At 37.1% G+C, this 21,529-nt stretch overlaps 1 protein-coding gene across 1 annotated transcript in view; it reads left to right on the top strand.

The window, feature by feature from the left end:
• Window positions 1-2,762: 2,762 nt before the first annotated feature.
• PTPN21 (protein tyrosine phosphatase non-receptor type 21) overlaps window positions 2,763-21,529 on the top strand; it is a gene marked incomplete at both ends in the record, with an annotated part of 31,673 nt that continues 12,906 nt past the window's right edge. The window contains 9 exons of the mRNA XM_079536719.1: window positions 2,763-2,942; window positions 12,267-12,436; window positions 13,647-13,744; window positions 16,269-16,336; window positions 16,771-16,841; window positions 18,175-18,262; window positions 18,482-18,570; window positions 19,484-19,571; window positions 19,730-19,809. Of these exons, the coding sequence (XP_079392845.1) occupies window positions 2,763-2,942; window positions 12,267-12,436; window positions 13,647-13,744; window positions 16,269-16,336; window positions 16,771-16,841; window positions 18,175-18,262; window positions 18,482-18,570; window positions 19,484-19,571; window positions 19,730-19,809 (932 nt within the window). The remainder of the gene's footprint in view (window positions 2,943-12,266; window positions 12,437-13,646; window positions 13,745-16,268; window positions 16,337-16,770; window positions 16,842-18,174; window positions 18,263-18,481; window positions 18,571-19,483; window positions 19,572-19,729; window positions 19,810-21,529) is intronic.

Raw genomic sequence — 21,529 nt, 5'->3', positions numbered from 1 at the left:
GAGCATGATGCTGTAATTTTAAAAGCAACTATGTGTTGAAATGTAAGCGTACCAAGTTTGGCCACGAATGACATTTTTACTTCTTGTGTGAAAATCCCAGGCTTGCCAAATTAAAGGGTTGTTGTTTTTGAGAGAGGTTTTGCAGCTAGGTTTGCAGCTTCTGGCTGTAGCTTTGTAACAGTGCAGACGTATCCCAACTTAAAATTATACAGAAGGCAAATACACCTGGCATTGCTGATTGCTCCTGGAATTTTCTGAAAATTCTGACCTAAGCTTCCTCCCCATGCCTGCGTTGCTACTGCGCACATAGAGAAATTACTGAGATTGGAGACTGCCTAAAGTCAGCATTAGGTGCCTTGTGAATTTCACCTACCGCTGCTTCCTGATGTTTCTTCTTCGGATACTTTTCTAAGGGTCTGATGGGGTCATAACAGTTTCAGTCTTTTATGTTCAGACCGTAAAACTGAGATTAGAACAGCACTGCACTTGTGATTGCAGCCTTCAAAAAAGTCAATAACTGGTTTCTAACTTTGCTGTAGCACCAAAGAAAAGAATGCGTAATTGTGCACAGAATGTGTCATAGAAGTGAGCTAAGGTCAGTCAGCCAAAAGTTTCACTGCCAGGAATAAAACCAGTGCGAGATTCTGCTGGCAGTGGGCAGGAAACTAAAAGCTTCTGTCCACAGAGCATTCCCTGTGTGCTTCAGGGCTGGATTTGGAGGATCAGTGTGCAGAGCAAGTAATCAAGTGAGGAGGCTCAGCCTGTCTCTAGAATTTTCAGGGAAACCTGTTGCTGTCAGTTGCTACTTATTGTGGCCACACCCAAGAGTAATTGAGTCAGTGTTTGGAATTTATTTTATTTTATTTTATTTATTTATTATTTATTATTTATTTATTTATTATTTATTTATTTATTGAGGGAGGGTGGAGGGGGGAGGGAGCATTAAACCAGTAGTAATGAATCTTAAGTTTTTAGATGATATCTGTGGAGGATGAGGACTGTGTAAAATGCTAGAACGGCATCCAGCTTATTAGAGGCATGGCCATGAAATGTGCTTCTGATCGTTCTCTAAGTTGCAAAGATGTCATTGAGGAAAAATGCCAAGCTGCTCCTCAGGCCTGCAGCCCTTCTGCCTCCGCTTCTCCACGGGTGCCTGAAAGAGCAGAGCACGGGGCCTAGCAGGGCATTGCAACCCAGTCTGGTTGCACTGAGTAACGTTGCATTTCTATGTGTGTGTGTGTGTGTAAACATACAGCAGTGTGATGTTATCCGGTTGTTTAAACCTTTTGTACAAACAGGTGCAGCAGGGAGGTTGCTTCTGATTCCCCTTTCCCAAATAAATGGATGTATTAAATCTCGTGGCTATTCTTATCTGAGAAGAGCCCTCGGGAATCAAATTGTGTCTTTTAAAACGCATTATTCCTGTGATTTGTTGTTTGTTTGTTTGTATGTGTGCGTGTGTGATTACACTTCTTTATTTCGAGAAGCACGGTGCTGCCGCTAGAGGTCCCGCGGCACCTCAACCCAGCGGAGCTCGAACAATGCGGCCGCGCCGTGTGCTCGGGGCCGCCGCCCGGGCCCGGCCCATCCCGCTGCCGCCCGTGGGAGCTGCTCGGACCGGGAACCGAGTGGGCATCGGCTCGAGTCATGGTGTTTGGGCGGCCCTCCTGAAGCCGACCGCCGCCTGGCTGAAGCGCTTTCATTTGGGTGGTGGTGCTTTGAGCGCTCGCGCTGCTGCAGCACTACCTGCTTTCATGCAGCGCGTTTGTTTTCCGCGTGCTGCTGAAAATCCAGACCAGTTAGGCTGGGGCACGAGAGGTGAGACAGCTTGGAAGAGGGGAAGGGTGAAGTAAGTGCCCGGCGGAGCCGACAGGAGAGCAGGTGTGAAGGTGTTTGCGAAAGGCGGGGGGGTGAACAGCTGGCTGCCTTTACATTTAGAAAAAATGTACTTTTTTTTTTTCTTTTTTTTTCTTTCCCCCCCCCAATGAAAAACTGGAAAATAAATAGTTTTCAGAATTAGCATACTGTGGTGTGAGGGAAACCATAACCTCAAACAGTGTACTGCACTTTAACATAAGACATAATGGCTCCGCGAGTTGCAATTCAGGGAAAATTAGAAGAATTGGATTTTAATTGTCTGGTAGGAAATGGCTGAGGTGTGAGGTGTAGTGCCTCGCTTCCTGCCTTTCTTTGGGGCTTGGTTTTGTGTTTAATCCAACAGATAGCAGCTGAGGCTCCACGCCGCTCTGAAATAATGCCTAACTGCTGGTTTTGCTCTTAAAGAAAAGGCTTTCGTCAGCATTACAAGTACTGAAGAACTTTCTAGAGGTCTTTCACTTAAATACCAATTCAGTTAAGAAATGCTTTTTATTTTAAGGCATTTCAGCCATGTTTAATCAAGACGCATTATTTATTTACAAGTAAAAAAAAAACACAAAAACACTCGAAGACAAGTGTTGTATGTGGAAAAACCAGAAACTCCTGTGCTTCTTTGAGTATTTGAATGTATAACAGCTCTGAAAATTGTTTCTGCTTCATATATATTTTTATTTCTCTTTTGCTTCTTGCTAGGATTCCAGTGGATGCCCCCCTACTTGTGTGTTGGTGGAAAAATTGCTTACCTTTAATGGATACTGCTGCTGGTGGTTGATTGTTGGAGACTTTACAGCTCCTTACTGTTTGGGAGGAAACTGCTGCTTTTCCTCTCTCAAGTCCCTGGTGGTAGTAGCTTTTAATCTCCAACCATCGGTGTGGGAAAGAAGATGCCTCTACCTTTTGGGTTAAAATTGAAACGAACTCGACGCTATACGGTATCCAGCAAGAGTTGCTTGGTGGCTCGGATCCAGCTACTCAATAATGAATTTGTGGAGTTCACACTATCTGTGGAAAGCACAGGCCAGGAAAGTCTGGAAGCAGTGGCTCAGAGGCTTGAGTTGCGGGAGGTGAGTGAACTGTTGAGTTAAGGTGTGGCTTTGTCTCTGGTGCTAGATGACCTTCGTGGTGAATCCTTACCATTTGGGGCAAGCAGCTTGGTCCCAACAGCAGCTGAACAGCTGTTCTGTGTGCGCCCCTTGTTTCTAAACAGTCTGGTCTTGAGGATGAATTGGATTGATCCAAAACTGGTGCAAAACATACCTTACAGAACAAGATAATGCCTAAGGTAATAACGTGTGAGAAGTGGCAGTGAACAGAAGCTTAGGAAGATGAACAAAGTCACAGCAGTGATTAAATTTTTAAATTCAACAATGCTGAAAATATCATATAAAAGAAAAGAAAAACAAGTGCCACCACACACTTTCTGCCTAAGCAGCATGGCTAAGAATTGCTGAGAGACATGAGATTTTAAATCCTAATAGATTAGGACATGAAAGAGAATGTTATTTTTGTACATTTATTTCTGGTGGATCAGTGCTGCAAAAAGAACCTGAAGCACAAATGTGATATGTGTGCTGGTGACTATTTCTAGTGTTTGTTCACAAATCACAAACCTGTTTGCAGATGGTGTCTTTGAGCAAGCATATAGTCATTTAGATCAATGTCTGGCCTTATGGAGAAATATGGTATACACTAGCTGAGCTGTATAACATCTTCCCCTTCACTCCCCAGTTTTTTGCTACGTATTTTAAAATATACTTTTTCAACTGAAATCCAACTCTTCTCCCATGCATATGGTGATTATTCTGCAAACAGAATAATAACAGAATTAGCACACATAGGTGTAGAATTTATCAGTAGGAAATACTCCATACAGTCAGTTGTTCTCAGAAATATTTTTTTCCCTTGTTTAGAGAATAAATGAAAAAACAGGGAATCCATTCATCTGTGTTTGTTTACTGTTTATGTTTTCTGTCCCAGTATGCTTTTTGCATTGTCCAAATATTCTTAATCTGTACAATCGCTGCGGAAAAGTGCAATTCTGTGGAGTGCTATGGCTTTTTTTTCCTTGCTCTTTCTAGAAAAGGGAAAATCTGAGTACTCTCATAGCTTTAGCATTTACTTAGAACACATCAGGCGTCATATATTTAGAATTCAATTGTTGTGACTGAATGGAGTTTGTCAGTTTATGCACCCTCAGATGTCACTGCTTAGTCAACAGAAGGTAAAGAATTTAACTGTGTTTGATTTGCAAAATGCAAAGGCTTTGTGTTTTGGAATTATGACCATTGGCTTTTATTTATCTATTTACAAGGCGTCAGAGATGCGTGGTTGGTTGTTTTTTCTTTTCAGCAATCTATTATCTCTTTCACTGGAACTACTCCTGAAATCTGGTTGTTGTTGTTGTTGTTGTTGTTTAAAAAAAGGCTGGCAATTCCCTCAATTAAGAGTCGTATATCAGACTGAGGGAGTTGACAGCACGCTACTGAACTCAGAACAGATTCTTTTGGTCATGCATTCTTGCATGGATTATTTTGGCAGGAAAATGTGTTGCAATAAAAGGGAATGGAAAGTAGGGATATAAATTACTTTCCAGAGCTTGCGCTCAAAAAATGTTGTTTTACTTTTAAATAGTAGGATTTGCCAAGCAGATATAGGGTTCATTTCTGACTGTTTTCTTAGTATGAAGTTTTCAGGAAGATTGCTGAGCATTTGCTTCAATCTGCAAAACCAGTATTAATCCTTGATACTGTGGAATACTAAGTACATTCTCTAAGAACTCATATTTTTAATGCACAACACACCCTTTAAAGTGTGAATTGAAAGTGTTAAACAAGAAAGTATGACTATTTAAGCACTGAAATTTACATCAGATATGAAAGTGGAGGCATGAGCATCAGATTACTGTATATGGGCTATGAAGTTTTGCTGTACAGCCTCAGAATAATTAGTTGCAGGAGTTATGAGTGGAATCTTGACCTATTTACACACTGATAAAATTTATCTTGGTGTAATTTGTAGTGAGTGAATTTAGGTAGTGAATTTACTGGTTTATTAGTGCTGTACCATCTTTTAATATATTTAACAGACCATACATGAATAGTAGTCCTCAGATTATGTAATGTGTGGCTCAACACTAATTTACTTTTTACTTTTTTTTTTTTTCCAATTTATCTCATTTTCAAGTTGTATGGACACAAATTTAGGATTCAGAAAGTCTAAGTACTTGAACAGTTTAATTTTGTTACTGAGTGGCAAGCCTTGCAAAAAAAGTGAAGTGAGTGCATTATACTGAGGAATAGTTTGTCTTTTGTCCCTTGAGAGGACTATACTCAAACTATTATTTCACTGTAGTCAAAGGAAGAGCTGTATTTGTTCTGGAAAACCGTTTTCAAGTTGCAAGTTGTGAAAAAGTGTTCAGAGCTCTGATTATTAACTAACTAGAAAAGAATGTTTAATACTGCGTGTGTTGCATTTTGGACACAAGCATACAAATTAGGTACTTGAGAATATAAAAATGTTTATATCTACTACAGTTAGATATTTATAGGATATTTGGCAAGAGATGTTACAACTGATTTAGTCTCTTGCTGAATCTTTTAATTCTGTTTTGTAATAACAGTTTAATGCCAGAATAAATGGCCAAATTCTGCTAACGTGTGCAAACAGAATCTGACTTCAGTGCAAATGTGTGGTACACAAGTGCAATACTGACTCATGTTAAAAAAATAAAGAGCTGCTGTGTAAAGTATGTGTGGTGTACCTGTGAATTCCTGTGTTTGTTTTGGACGTAATGGGAAAGAATGAATCAAAGTTATCCAAACTTTGAATAACTTGGAAATTCTGAAACAGTGTTTTAGTGTTTTCTAAAACTTTGTTCTGAAGTCCAAAGGATCACCTCTTGTTTTGAGAAAATGCATGAAAATACTTTTAATTCAGTGTGTTGTTTTTGTTTTTTTTTTTACATAGGTAAACAATGTTTTGAAAATAAGACCAAGTCAATCATAAGCTCTCTTGCATGTGTATGAGTAAGCATACTGACCAGCAGATAAAAGTTGGGCTAAGCAATGACAGAGGAGTTGCTAACATAATTATGCTTATGCCTCATATCAAATTTTTAAAAAATATTGACTAATACTTAAAGAAATAAAACAAAAAAGTGCTGGTTGTTGAACTGTTAATGGCTGCCTCTCTGAATGAAGTTTTGCTTAGCTTTAGGAAAGGGAGAGAAATCATGGAGGAATGCATAGAAAGACCTTCAGTGTGTTGTGTTATTCATTTAAAATGCAACTCTCTTGAAAAACAATATTGACTGCATTGTGCATTAATTTTAAATGTGCTGAAATAATAATCCATGTGTCCAGATACACAGAAGGACAGAGCATTTTAAAAATCAACAATTGCCTTAGGTGTAATTACTGTCATGGTTTTTTCTGAAGGAAAACAGCAGTATGCTCTGGGGTAAGTTTTACTCTCCATCTTGCTTATTACACTGAGCGACACAAAATTAATTAAGATTTTTCCATGAAAGCTTAGGTGGCAGTTAGGTAACGCTGCCCTGATTTCTCTAGTTTTTAATAAAGTTCAGTCAGAATTTGATTGTACCACTTGATTGTATTCTTTCACTGTCACAATACCTGTGAGTTGTGATATAGTATTATACTAATTTTATACTAGTTTTAACAGATTTTCATTAGTTCTGAAGCAGGTATGTTAGCTTATTGTTTTGTATTTTTAGGCTACTTTGACACTGTAAAATGATCAGAATTTCGGAATCCAATAATTGCAAATGTAATACTTCCTTTAATGTTGGTGCTTTATAAGGTGAGAGTCAGAAGCAAGTATGCAAGTTTATCCTTCTTGGAGTCTTGCACAGAGGTGGGAAAAGTAGTACAATTTACAGAAGAAGAAAAACAGGTCACCAATAGCTGACCTGTTTCTGCAGTAGATTAAAATGTGTCTTGATGGGACGTAACATCTTTTATGTGCTGTAAAAGTATTGCTTTTTATCTTGTAGATAAGCCAATTTAATTTTGTATAACGTTCTGATAAGTTAAATCTGCCTTGTCCCTCAGAGGAAATCCCATTTATTCATATACCACCATTCTTGCAGTGCTTTAATCTGAATTAGAATGTTAGATTACCTTGCAAAATATTGTTTTTTAAAACTACGATTCTTAAATTTCTTGAAAAATCCCTGCAATATTGATTTAAGCTGTAATTGGCAACTGCTTTGTTTAGGTAGGATTTGTGAGAATGATATTGATGCAGTCAGGAGAAAATCATTGCGGGGGATTTGGCAGTAGGCTGTGTAGGAAAAAAAATGTTTACTATGTGAAAGAGTTAAGCTTAGCTTCTTTCTGAATTCTTTTTGTACCTTGCTACATCCTCCCTACGGGTAGCTGCAGTTGAAAACCTTGTCTGTGCTAGAACAAAAATAGTCAAGAAAGCCAAAGTGCCCTAAAGTGAGTGGCGTCAAATGGGGGAAAAAAAAGAGGGGATTTCTATGAGTCTCCTCAGCCCTCCTCCTTGTACTGAAAGCACTGGTGGATGTCAAGGGCTGCAGCTTTCTGTTCAGTGGCAGATACATGGCAAGACTTAGAGATTTTTTTTTTCCACCACTTCTTGCATCTTGTACCCTGGCCAGTCCAGGCTGCTCCAAAACCAGTCCGAGTTTCTCCACTGGGAAGATTTGTGGAGGGGGATGTCTGCTGTGATAAGAAGAAAGTTTCTGGAGCATTTTTAGTGCCTTTTGTCTCCTTCTGTAGTTCTTGATGTTGGACACAGAGTAAAGCCTTTGCTTGTATCTGGCAGTTGTGCATAGTACGAGATTATTGAGCCAGTTTTGAAAGCAGTTTATTTTAACAGTTGTATTCTGATGGCAGGGGCTGTTTTGTATCCAAGTACAAGATAAAGTGAGACTCATTGGAGTCCCTGAGCTAGCTAGGATCTTAGTTTGGCTGCAGAGCTTATGATGAGTGTTTTCAGCATTCTCTTATGATGAGACAGTGTTTTCAGCATTCTCTTCAAGAAAGCTTTATGGAGTGTTGTATTCATACATGCCAATATAAAGACAGAAAGGCACCTGTAGAAATTGTTTTTGTTTTTTTTTTCTTTATCTGTGGATCTATAGAGAATAATTTTGTAAAAGACAGCAGTAATAGTGTTGTCTCAGGATCTTAGGAAATAAAACTTTTTCTGATGTGTTACACTGCTGAGAACAGAAAGGCACAATCTAGTTTGGGGATGCAGAACAGCTGCTTTTAGGAGAGACTAGTGCACACTTGATATCTGACATACATATTTGTCAGTCAGATTCCTTTTCTAGATAGTTTAAATTGTGACCAAAGTAGACCCTGAGATTCGTTATTAACGATGTTCTTCTGTGTGTAGTGCTAGTCAGAATAACTGATATGTATAAATTATATTTAAAGTAGAGCCAAACAAAGTGGAATTATGTTAGGGATGAGACAGGTTCATTTTAATAAAAATAAAATGAAATATGGCTGCTAATTATAGCCAATTAATATCAGGTATAGTGTAGAAGGACTTTGTCATTGATTCAGTTTCAAAGGAAATCTGAGAATGGAGACTTGATGCCTCTTTGGGAAACCCCTTCCAGTGTTTGACAGATCTCATTGTGATTTTTTTTTTCCTATTCTGATTTGAGTTTACCACATTGCAGCTCGCACTCACTGTTTCTCATCCCTCCAACGATTTTCACTGGAAGTCTCCTTTGGAAGAATAATTTTGCTCTGTCTTCCCTATACCCTGCCATTAAGTAAGAGAAAACAACAGTAAGAATTTTCATGACTGATCAACCCTGTTTCTCAGGCTGTCATGGGACATCATGCAAGAAGATATAATAGTGATATAGTTTTGTGGCACACGTAAACTGACAGAGCTTCTCTGCTTAGCTTGTGAGGACTCACTGACTGCAGATACCGGTGTGGGTGTTACCTCTCTTTCCCACAAACCGATGGGCCTTGTTGGCTGTAAGATTATATTGGGCTTTTCTTTGCATTCTTCAACTTTTGTATAAAAATACTTCATGTTTCTGTCTGTAGCAGCAGGAAGCAGCTAGGTAGAAAGCAACTGCAGAAGTGTTAAAGTTCTTTTATTTATATTTGACTTTCTTCAAAGGGATTGGGTGATGAATAAGTCACTAAAATAAATGAACCTCAAATAGCGTTAATCTTAACAGCTTAACATATTTTAGGAGTTATGTCATTACATTCTTTTTAGAATTGGGTGCTGTCCTATGCTACTAATAATAAAAACTCCTATAATGAATAAAATGGATTCTATTTTAATCAGTGAAAATATTCCAGGGCACATAAACTACTCTGAAATTTAACAGGGCCAGATTCTGCCCTTGCAGTCAAGTGAAAGGATTGCATAGAAGTCAGAAAATGGGTTTTGGCCCATAGCATTTACCTTGGCTTGTATTTTAGTTACTTTTGATAATCCAGTTTGGAGGAGATTTTAAGGGAAAATAATGTGACAGAAGAATCTTAATAGTATATTCTGGATTCCAGAGTATATTTTAAAAAACAGAAACATTTTTCTTAGTCTTGTGCCAGTAATATCTCGTTTCTGTGCATGGGAAGGAGAAGTGGTCTGTGTTGTATGGAAATGGACAAGCACAAGAAATCATCGTGGCTTAAAAATAGGTTGTACATTCAGTTTATCCTTATTGTAGAATCAGGAATATCTGCATTCAGAGAGTACAGAACAGTGGTGCTGTTATCAGACATTTCAGTTCATTCTCCACTTTCTGTTACAAATCTGTGTTTGTTTGAAGCTTATGTACACCAAAGCTGCAGTTGAAACCTATTCAAAGTGTTGCTTATAAATGTTTGTCTGGTTTCTAGAAGCGTTTATGTGATACCCTCTCCAGAAGTCTTTCAGCTTTGATGGTGTGCTTCTGCAGGCCTTTTTACCTGTAGCTTTTGGTTTCTTCTAGGGTTCTGCTTGTGTCCAGCGGCTGCTGTTGATGCTCTCCAGGCTGTGCCAGCCTGCATGGTGTGGCTAGCCATGAGCCGGCCAGCTGGGCCAGCACAGGGGTCTTCCTTTCCTCCTTCAGAGCACAGAATGGATTGTGAGGGATAATTTTTATCCTTTTTTTTTTAATCCTTTTACAGTGTGAGATGTTGCAGTGGATATAATATTTCTTCTTCATGGAGAACCTGTGGCTCTGTTGTTAAAATTCTTAATATCTTAAAGAATCTTAAGCTGTGAGATGACAGGGGCCACCATGCACTGGATGGTAGGGATTGACAAATTGAAACACAGAAATAAAAGCCAGTATTTTCTCCGACATCAGCCAATCTGATGCACTTGAACTGAGAAATTTAGAATATAGTATTTTTTTTATATTGTTTGTGATCAGAGCCACTTTTTTCTCCTTGAAACTAGAAGTGTTTGACTTCTTAAATTTCATGCTTTATTTTTAGAATTCTGAAGAGCACTCAGTGTCCACCTGAGAATTTTTTTCTGTGTCTACAAACAGTTCTAATTTAATTTAGTGTTTGTAGTATAGCCTGTGTTTTTTATCAAATGGAACTAGAGTTGTGTTAGAAGACAGAATACAGGACAGCCTGTATTCTAGCATGTTCTATCTTCTGCATACTGATTCTGTAATTGCCTGGATTAATCACGTAAATTTAGTTTGTTTTTAAGCACTGAGAAAACAAAAATCACTAAAAATGCATTGATGCTAATTTAGAAAGGGGCAGAGAAGTACATATAAGTAAGCCAGTAGATTTTAGAAGTATTTGCTAAATGTGGAAGGATGGCATTATGCCTTAAAAACAGCTCTAATTTCACAGGTATTGCTGGTGACTGTGCTTTTACAGAATATATGATACTGTGAACGTAATGCTATATCTTGACTTTGGTGTCCAAAATTGCTTAATGTTCTGCGTTGGTACAGAGAATTGACTTCATTGCTCTCCCTGCATTCTGATATGGAGCCATGCTGTGGTTGCATGCATGTATCGGAGCTGTAAGGAATGGAGTGAATACCATGATGCTGGATCCTTCACCTCATTTAGATTTTAAATTAAGAAGATGGATTTCTGTGTGATTTTTCAGATACACTTGTTTTCACAGGAAATTACTAAAACACAGATTTGGTACTACCAGCTCTCATTCCCCAGTAAATTTTAAATTTGTGCTCTAAAACATCAAAATGATAGCTTCTGAGAAAATAATAAATATTTTCCTTGAAAAGTGGAGAATTTTTCCAGGTTTAATTCAGGAAAATTATTGAGAAGAACATATTATGGTAAATATTCCTGTATTTTGTAAAATTCCTTCCTAAATAGCTTTATTTTGCTCAATTTAAAAACATCTGAAAACATAATAATGTAAAGAAAAGTGCTAGATTAAAGGTGTTGGCATTTCTACTATTTCAACATATAATGATGTATGTGTAGCAAAGACTTGGAAAATCTCCGTATGAATGTCCTCAACTTAGTTGGTATTTCATTGCATTCCCTTGCCTTCCCTACCTTCCACAATAAGAAAATGTAATTATGATTTCTAGTTTTTCTGTGATAATGCCATTATTATTTTCCAGTACGTGTCTGCTTGATAATTCTGAACAGAATGAAATAGGTGCTACGGGAGAAGAAGATTTTAATCAGTTTAAATGTACTGGAGAGATTTAAATTTGATTGAGTGACTCTGCAGTGTTTACTCAGTAGAACTATGTTTTGGAGTCAGAAAAATAGTCTAGTCCAACTTTTTTCAAAGCAGATCATGTCCTATCAAAGTTTTACTGTGTTACTCAAAATGTTGTTCAGTCAAAGCCCAGGGATGGGCATTCCTCAGCTGCTTTGGGCAATTTCTTCCACTGCATATGGAATTTTGTGGATTTTTCTTGTGTGATCAAGAGTTGCCTGCTCAAGCAAGGCAGATTGCTGCTCATTTTCTTGCTCAGTGGAATAAACCATACATGCGTTTGATGAGGTAATTTTTGACTATTTTTTGGCCTATGCCCTTTTGTCCTTCAGCATCCTGTGTGAGCCTGCCCACTGGTTCCTAAGACAAGCCATATTCTGCTGTCCTGTAGTCCAATTCTATTTGTATTTATCTCTTCTCTTAATTTTCTTGTTACATTTAAATGCATTGCCTCAACTGAGTCAGGGACTGCTTGCAAATAAAAACTAGATTTGGTAGCCCTTATATATGTAAATTGTTTATCTGGATGTAATAACTGGGTTTGATATTAAAATATTATGTCCCTCCAGTTCTCTGGCTTCTCAATAACCTTAGTCTTAGGATCTTAAGTCTTCTATTTCTAGGTAGCAAGACTTTCATACAGTGTATTTTATCTAATATAGCGATATCTAATTTGTTTCATCATTGAAATGATTTTCTTTCAGATAACGTATTTCAGTCTGTGGTATTACAACAAGCAGAATCAGCGCAGATGGGTAGATTTGGACAAGCCTCTGAAAAAGCAGCTGGACAAATATGCCTTGGAACCAACAGTGTATTTTGGAGTAGTGTTCTATGTGCCTACTGTTTCTCAACTTCAGCAGGAGATTACCAGGTAAGCTTTATAAATTTGTCTATAACTTTACTTTCAGCATCCTGAAATATATAGCTCATGTACAAATTGCCTGCTTTTCCCTTCCTAGACTTTATAGAAATAGAAATTGTTGTTTTAGGCAGCATTTATATAAAATATAAAAACTATGTATTTATTTTCCTTTTTAATGTTTTAAAGAATTTATAAACTAAGCAAAGAAATAACGTGTCAGTGATCTTAGGAATTTGCTCTAGCTTGCTTTGATATACTGTGGCTTTTTCCTTTCACTTTTTTTAAGGGCCTTGGTTTGGGCCCAGTTATTTTTGATTCTTTTTTGTAAGGATATTATCTGGTGTAATGTGGCATAGTGCTTTTTTGTAATAGGATCCAGGAAAAGTCTAAACAACATTTATGAAATCTCACTGAATTTTAACAGTTCAGAGAAGGAAGACAACTGTCTTTCAACTTCTGATTATCAAAAAGTTTCCATGACTTTTTTTATTTTTGAATTGCAGCACGTGCTTCGTTGTTTTCAGTGTTAAAGCTTTACTTCACAACAGTTAATGTACAATATGAGGAAGTCAGTAATTTTTTTTTAAATTGGTCTCAAAGAAAACAAATGTGCTTCTTGGATAAGGTAGGGTGTGACATGGATGACTGAATGGGGTCAGAAGAATTCAAGAAAGTAGTGGTTTGGACTGTGGACCACAGTCCACAGTTACAGCTTAAAGGGTTTGCATGTTCAAGAGATAATCCAGGAAAAGATCAGTTTAATGGGGAAAAAAAAAAAAAAAAAAAAAAAGTGAGAACAGACTGTATTTGGGAATTGTAGTGCAGAAATGAAAGTAACTGTCATGATTGAAGGGATATGCATATTGGATTTACTGGAAGGGAATGCAGTAATGCTGCAGCAGCATAGTGGACAGAGTGCTGCTGGATGGTTTACTAGTGGAGATAGCAGCAATACTAAGGAGTAAGAACAAACAAATCATGAGGCTATGGTTGTAGATAGAAACTGTGAAAATTCTGTGCCTTTCAAGGAGATCAGGATTTGATTCTGAGGTAGATAAATGAAAGTTGAAGGAAGAGTTGATAAGGACCATATAGGGGATCTGAATGATGAGAGTGTCCTCCCCACATGCTAGTGAATGGAGGGAGGACGTGCAGTCTCTTGAGAATAAGGAGCCCATTCTAGCTGTTCCTTTTATTTTTTTCTTTCTCCTTCACATAGGTATCAGTATTATTTGCAATTAAAGAAAGATATCTTGGAGGGCAACATTCCTTGCACATTAGAACAAGCAATACATTTGGCTGGTCTGGCTGTTCAAGGTAAGTAAAGCAATTGCGCTAATGTTGCATTGGAAGTTTGTTGATATATTTTCTGTTGCATGCTTTCTGTTTATTGCTTATCGACCCCTCTTCTTGCTATAAGAGAACTGCAAGAGGTAGTTGCTTTCCTGTGTAAATTTTATTTCTATGAAGCGCATTTTTGTTTTCAGTTGATAACCCTACAAATGCAGTGAAAGTTCAGTTCAGTAGGTTATGAAAGGCGAAAGGCTTGCTCCTTAGAACTTCATCAGCCACTGTATTGGTAGGGAAGGGAAATAAGGGGGAGAGAGGGAAATGGAAAGACAGTGAGATCTGAATACTGAATACCAGTACTTACTGGTGTTTCAGAGCAGTCCTCTGAGGTGTACCTAGGTACCTAGACACTTGAATTCCTTCGGAGTACTCAGAAGCAAGTTGTATGCTTGTGTCAGCAGAGCTTTCATCTGTTTCTCTTACTGAAAACTCTTTATTCTGACATCGTCACATGAGAAAGGGACGTAATAAGCAGATTTGAATGTACAGCAGTACTAGGATATCTGGGAGAAGAGGTGGAGATACTAACACCGAAGATAATTTGAAGTTAGGAATTTTTAACAGTCTGTGTACTATGTTAAAATCTTTCCTGAAAATGCATTTTTGAGGTGTATATGTGAAAATAGTTACTTTGTTTTTCCTAATTAGTGTTTTCCTAACTAATGTTACCATGTCTGGTGTTCCCTGCTAACATGTTTGTTTGATGTGAAATCTCTCAAGTCAACAGTTTTTTAATGTAGTAGCTTTGTTTATTGTGTCTGTGTAAGGCTTCTCTGTGGATGTCACTCCAGTACATCTAACAGCAGTTGTAAAGCTGCATATCACTATCAGTGCATACAGCCACAAGATTTTTTTTTTTCTTTTTTTGTCTGATTTTTTTAAATTGTGTAATGACTACAACACATTAAAGATTATGATCATGTTTTTCTGAGAATATAGTATCAGTGGTGTAGATGAATAATGTTAGTGTTTATGTAGCAGTGTATCTGTTTAATCTAAGCCAGGATTTAATGGTCTTCAGCTGGCCAAATCTTGCTTTGTTATTTTAATATCTTTAGACAGTATAAAAGTTTCTCTGCTCTGTAAGTTGTTTATAGATATCTTTCAATGTAATCCTCTTTCCAGATGGAAAATATTTATCCTTGTAGCTTTCACATTCTTCTCTCAGTCTTTTATGTGAGAACTACATGTGTTGATAACATCATGAAAAAACAACATAGAAAAAGTGCAGGTTCTAAATTAATGCACTCCAATGACTGAAGTAGCTTATAGAAGGTAGGTCAGTTAATTTTAGCTAGTGAACTAACAGAAGCAGTTGTTTGCTGTTTTGAGTGCGCTGAATTCAAGAACGATTTGTGTTTGAAATACTTACAATAGGCTGCTTCTAAGCACTGCTTTATCTCAAGTACTTGGTTGGTCTAGTGTGTCACAGGCTCTTCCCTTTAATCATGAATAACCTGCAAGTAATTGCTAATGCATAATAAATACTTGATTCCTAAATGTCTCTGCAGTTATACTATTATAGGTTAGAATCTGTGTAATGTAAATAAGATGCGGAGATTATGTTTCTGTGGTTTGGAGAGGCTGTTCTGGGCAGGCTGATGTTTCTTAGAACAGTTTATCTTGTGAGATTATACATACATTTCTGATTTAGGCTGTTTTATTTCTTTGAACTGTTGGCTACTTCTTTCCTAGAAAGAAAAAAGACACAGATTCTTCTTGATGCTTTTTGGTGTGACATAAAATCAGTTTTTATTAAGTTCTGTCGGAGCATATCTTTGAATCAGGGAAATTAAGGCATCTGATTTCCACTTTCTTGATGTCTTCATGCAGCGAGTTGTGAACAGAAGCTGGAAGCTGCAGAGTCCAAGGTGCTCTGGCTGCTCGGAATCCAGCAGTGAGAACAGTCTGTCAGCTCAATGCTGACAGTGTGGTTGTGTGCAAGTACATATTGGAGAGGAGGAAGTAAAGACAAAGCCACTCTTTTCAGTGGGACTCAGGGACAGAATAAAAGGCAATGGGCACAAGTTGGGATATGAGGAATCTTATAAATTTTTTGTTGTGAGAAAGGTGAAACACCGGAACAGATTGCACAGAAATCTGTATTCAGAACACGACTGGGAGAGGCCCTGAGACAATCTGCTGTAGCTGACCTGCTTGGGCAGGAGAGAACACTAGTCTCCAGAGGTGCCTTCTGTCCTCAACTGTGATTAAAAGCTGCGCAAATAAAAGCCTGAGGAACTTGGCGCAGAGTTCTGCTTGTTTTATCATTTCTTCTCCCCTTCTATCCACAAGCAATCTGACCAATTTTTCTGAAGATAAGAACACGGAATCTGTTTTTATTTTTCTCTTCATAAACATTACTGGTTAATGCGTTGTTTTAGATCGTAGTTCAGTAATATGAAGATTTGCTATTTGGGGATCCTTCTGCAATTGATGGGGTATCAAATAATTTTGTTGTAAATGTTTGAATGCAACTTTTATTTTTTAGCTGATTTTGGAGACTACGATCAGTATGAATCTCAGGAGTTTCTACAAAGATTTGCTTTGTTTCCTGTGGTGAGTAATTTCTTTAATTTCTTTTTTTGTATTACTGATCACAAGCAAACTGTGTTGTAAGTAGCTCTTCAGTGCTGAAGCCAAATGTGAGACTGATAAATCATGATCTTTAGTAATGATTTATATTTATCCAGCTTGCTGCTCCCAAGATTGTCATATTCAGTAAAGGTTTTCTGAGAATGTGGTGAGATATTACACAGAAGCAAAGATATTGCAAGATCTTTTCAGTTATATTGTATTTAAAAGATTATGAGGGTAGAGACAAGAAAGCAAGTAAAACACTTCAAAACTGTTTGCACTTTTTGGTTTTGTTATACAGAGTCTAAGCTTCAAAATTAGTGTGGAGGGTTGATTTCTCTGTGTAAAGACATTACAGCCATTTTATTTCATAGAATGTTTTGTAGTTCATTTTATAAATGCTATCTTACCTGAAGGGTTGGCTACAGGAAGAAAAAATATTGGAGGAAGCGACACAGAAAGTTGCCTTACTACATCAGAAATACAGGTAACGTTTCTAAAGCTCTTTATTGCACAATTTTGATGTGACTACTTCAGTAGCTCAGGGAGTTGAGAATCTCAGAAGGAAGTTGAACTAATTTAGTCTCATTTAAATGAGTTTTTTCACTGATATGGCTGTGTCTTGTTGTTGTTTGATTTTATTTTTTTTTCCTAAACAAAAACTGAACTAATGACTCTTAAACAAGAGGATTTTTCTAGAAGATTAATATGGTGCAGCAGTAAATAGTGCGACTTCACCTGATAAAGAATCTGAAACTTGTTTACAACATGAAGTTGTGGCCCCAGAAAGATGTCTCTGAATAAACAATACTGGCAAATTCTGCAGGCAATTGAAATGTAAAGATGGTCATTGGGCCAGAATGCTTGTGATCTAAGGCTGCTAAATGTGATGGTCCAAGACAAAGGAAAGTTACTTTCTCTGTTGTCAAATTAGCAAAATGTGTTTATGACTATGATAATAATACTAATGTGGGTTGGCTTTTTTTTTTTTTTTGTATTACTTTAAAGCAAAGGTTTGAAAATTTCAAATTGATTTAGCTTTGAAATGTTTTCATTACAAAATGGAACGTATAAGGTCTAGCGAGAAAGGCTGATCTGCATGACATTAGGACAAAGAGAAAGAATAAAGAAAACTATGATTGAGAAGGTATTAAGAGGCATAAGAATGAACGTGACAAAATTTTTCAGGTAGAGATAATGCCTTCTGTGAGAACAACTGAAGTATTTAGGGAAACACATGATTTTAAGCCCTGTAATGCTAGTGCAATTTAGTGAAAAAAGTGTTTTTGACAGCAGGTTTCATAAAAAAAAGCATACTACCTTAACTACAAATTTTATCATGCTGAAGTTTTCAAACCATTACAATTAAAACTCTGTTAAGATTTAGAAAATAACTCTCTCAACAAATTTGATATAGTTCCTTGTATACTGCATATGTATATCTGTATACTGCAGTAGGAGAAATTCAGGTCATTAACATGTGTGCTAGAATACTTCTTATGATAAAGTGAGAAAATAAGGTGACAATGATGGATTGAAGAGGGATGTAATGATTTTGTGCCATCAGCAGAGACAGTAATTTTAACTGGTCTTTGCTGACATTTCTGGTAGAGATGACTAAGACAAAGAAGTAACCAGAATCACAGCATAAAGGCAGGAGGCAGGTTTTCAGACGTTGGTACAGATTGAAACAGTATGTTTTGATGGGTGCCTGATAGTCTTGGTGGTGTTCTTGTAGATTTAACAGTGTCATTCAGAGTAAAACAAATATATTTTTTATATTGTTGACTGTATTAGCTGATCACTGTTTTCTTTTATAGAGGCCTTACTCCTCCTGATGCAGAAATGTTATATATGCAAGAAGTGGAGAGAATGGAGGGCTATGGTGAAGAGACCTATCCTGCAAAGGTAAACGGGGCTTTAATTTTTGTCTCAGTTGCTTTTCTTCCCTATGTAAAAATAGCTGCTTCCTGTTAAAAATAAAGGCAAATAAACATTACTATCCTCAAAGCAAAACACATACTACTCCTCCTCTCTCCTCAGAATTCTGAAACTGTTTGTTACTCATACAACTTTGCTTTCCAAGTATTTTTCTGTATATGCATGATTTTTTGCAACTTTTTCCAGGACAGCCAAGGAAGTGACATATTCATTGGAGCATGTCTTGATGGTATCTTTGTGAAACACAAAAATAGCCGGCCTCCTGTTGTATTTAGGTTAGTATTGTTCTGTATTAAAATATTTTTATAATATCCTACACATAATATTTTGTGTATGTACCTCACTAGCATGAAAGACTCTTAGATATGATGTGTGCTTATTCGTTTCATAAACTTGAGCATTATGTTCTAGTCCTTATGCTAAATAAATAGTGAATTTTGGGGGAGTCATAGAATGGCTTATGTTGGGAAGGACCTTAAAGACTGCCCAGTTCCAACCTCCTGCAATGAGTTGGTTGCCTCCCACCAGCTCAGGCTGCCCAGGGCCACCTCCAATTTGGCCTTGTACATCTCTAGGAATGGGGCACCCACAGTGTCTCTGAATAACCTGTTCGAATACATCACCACCTTCTGAGTAAATAATTTCCTCCTAAAACCTGAACTAAGTCACCCCTTCTAGTTTAGAACAATTCCTCTTGGTCTTATCACCATCAAACCATGTAAAAAGTTGGTCTCCCTGCTGTTATCTCTTTAAATACTGAAAGGCTGAAGTGAGGTTGTTGGCTATACAATTAATCCCTTTAAGCTGAATTAATTTTAAGAGATGAACATGTAATATACATTTAATTGTGAAACATTTCTTGAGTCAAAAAGGAACATCTCTGTCCACAGAACATATAATGTCCTAAGATACACACGTAAGTTTACTTAGCAATATTCACATGTACAACTATCCGGTAATCTCTTATATATTTTATATAAAAATATGAGAGTTGAATGGTAACTTTTGCATCAGTGTTTGGAATTCATACTTCTTTTTTTTTTTAGTTAGACTGTTACTTAATGTTTTGCTAATGTTACTTAATGTTTTGCTAGTTAAATTGTAGACATGATCTCTGTAATTCAGTTGTATTTTCTGTGGTTTAAAAAACATAACTCACCAGTCATGTTCTGTTCCTTTTGTCTATAGGTGGCATGACATTGCCAACATGTCCCACAACAAATCCTTTTTTGCATTAGAACTTGCAAACAAAGAAGAGACAATCCAATTCCAAACGGTGAGTGGATTTTTTTATTTTTACTTTTTTACTTTTTTCACTTTTTAAAATCAGTTAATAGCAATTTAGTCTTCAGAATTTCAGTGACTTCTATGAGGGTAAGTGATGAATATGTGTATTTTGACTAATGAGCAAATTTTGGTTTTGTTTTTTGGCAGGAAGATATGGAAACAGCAAAATATGTGTGGAGGATGTGTGTGGCTAGACACAAATTTTACAGACTAAATAAATGCAGCTTGTAAGTAGAATACTTTAGCAGAATACTTGGTACCCTTGAAGTTCCCCTGGAAAAGCAAAATTTATTATAACTTCTGTAATTTCTGTAGTGTCATTTTTAGATTATACTATATATGGCTCATGTTTTTTTCCCTAATCATCTTTGAGATCACCAATTTCTCAAACTTGCACTTTAGTATGATTTACAATGAAGGACAATATTAAGTACTGAAAATCTTACTAAAAGTAGTAATGTTTGACCCCTGGTGCTGGATCTCAGTGCTGTGACAGACTAGTTTCTTTGGAGGCTATTATTGCTAGAATGTTTGTTGGAAGCACTGGGATTGGGTTTGGCCTATGATTGGGTGGACTGCCCTGAAAGGACACTCTGAAGGCCTTTAAAAGGGCGGGAAGTGTATGTGAAGCACTCCTGAAATGTGCTGGATTGACAGCTGAGAGGTATGTGGTCCTTTGGATATTCATGGAATCTGTATAGCTCAAGTAGCACCAGTATGAAGTAAATTTAATACAATTCATCAAATTAAATTTAAATGGGCTGGTCTCCAACTTGTAAATCAAGGGTTGGAATTTGAGCTAATCATTTCCACTGGTACAGATTTCTTTTAGTTAAGTTACTTCAGACAGAAATAGAGAAATAGACGTAGTAAATAACCCACAGAAAGCTATCTATGGAGGTGTTGATTTAAAATTCCCTACAGTTAACAGAATATTTTGTACTACAGATGGCATGGTTAATTCTAATTCTTCTTTTTAGAAGAGTAAGATTAATTTGCAATAAAATAGCTCTCATATCTCTAAGCTTGTAAGGCTGGCTGCCATTTGAGAGAGTTGAAAAGTGTTAGTAGCAGTGGTGCATTTCTGGAAATTGTGAATTGCATTTTGAATAATATAGTTCTGTATTGAATGTCAGTCTCTAGGATTACTTACTTTTGACCCTTTCACAATATGGTTTTATAAATAGGAAAAGTCATAAAAAACACTGTAATTATCTCCATACTGTGACTCCCTGTCATCTGGTGCTGCTGCTGAAAACTCTTATGCATGCCTGTATTAAGTTCAGACTGCTTTTCTTTATCTGCGTGTACCTTGTATTTAGAGATTCCCTGGACTCTCCACCTGAGGAGGGCTCTCAGAAATCTTCACTCATTCTTTCCCTTCCACGCTTTCCAATCCTTTCTCGTCCTTCACTTCCCAAAGGGTGAGCTGAAAAATCATTTTTCTTTCTAATATCTGGCATCTGTATTACTCTGCCTTTTTTTTAACCTCTGTCTTGCTGCGGGAGTACTGGTGCAGTGTAGGGTACGGAAAAAGGAGCTTAAGGTTTTTTAAGAGTCCAACATGGAGGCAGTCCAATAAATTATGAAAAGTTATTATCGTTAGATAAAATGTTAAAGCATATAAATTCTCATGCAGTGTAGTCATACTTTCTGGTTTCTCTAACACTGCAAATGTCAAGGACCCCTTTTAAGCAATGTTATATATGGTTTTGCAGAAGAAGTTACTTACAGTGAGATTTTCTATGGGGTTCAGATTTGGAACTAGTTCCCTTTTACCCTTCTGCTCAGCTTCAGGGCCATTTTCTTTTTATGCTTTGTATAAAAGAAGTGCAAAGAAGTAACTGAGGCGTTTTGGTCTTGTGATTTTGCTCATAGCAATGATGGTTTATGCACAGAGCTCTTTCACTGTGAGACTGTTGGAAGGACTGCTTAACAATGCTGCAA

The sequence above is a fragment of the Tetrao urogallus genome (genome assembly GCF_951394365.1).
Source record: "Tetrao urogallus genome assembly, chromosome: 6".
Classification (NCBI taxonomy): Eukaryota; Metazoa; Chordata; class Aves; order Galliformes; family Phasianidae; genus Tetrao; species Tetrao urogallus.
The sequence above is the reverse complement of the archived record's forward strand: the minus strand, read 5'-3'. Positions and strand labels throughout refer to the sequence as shown.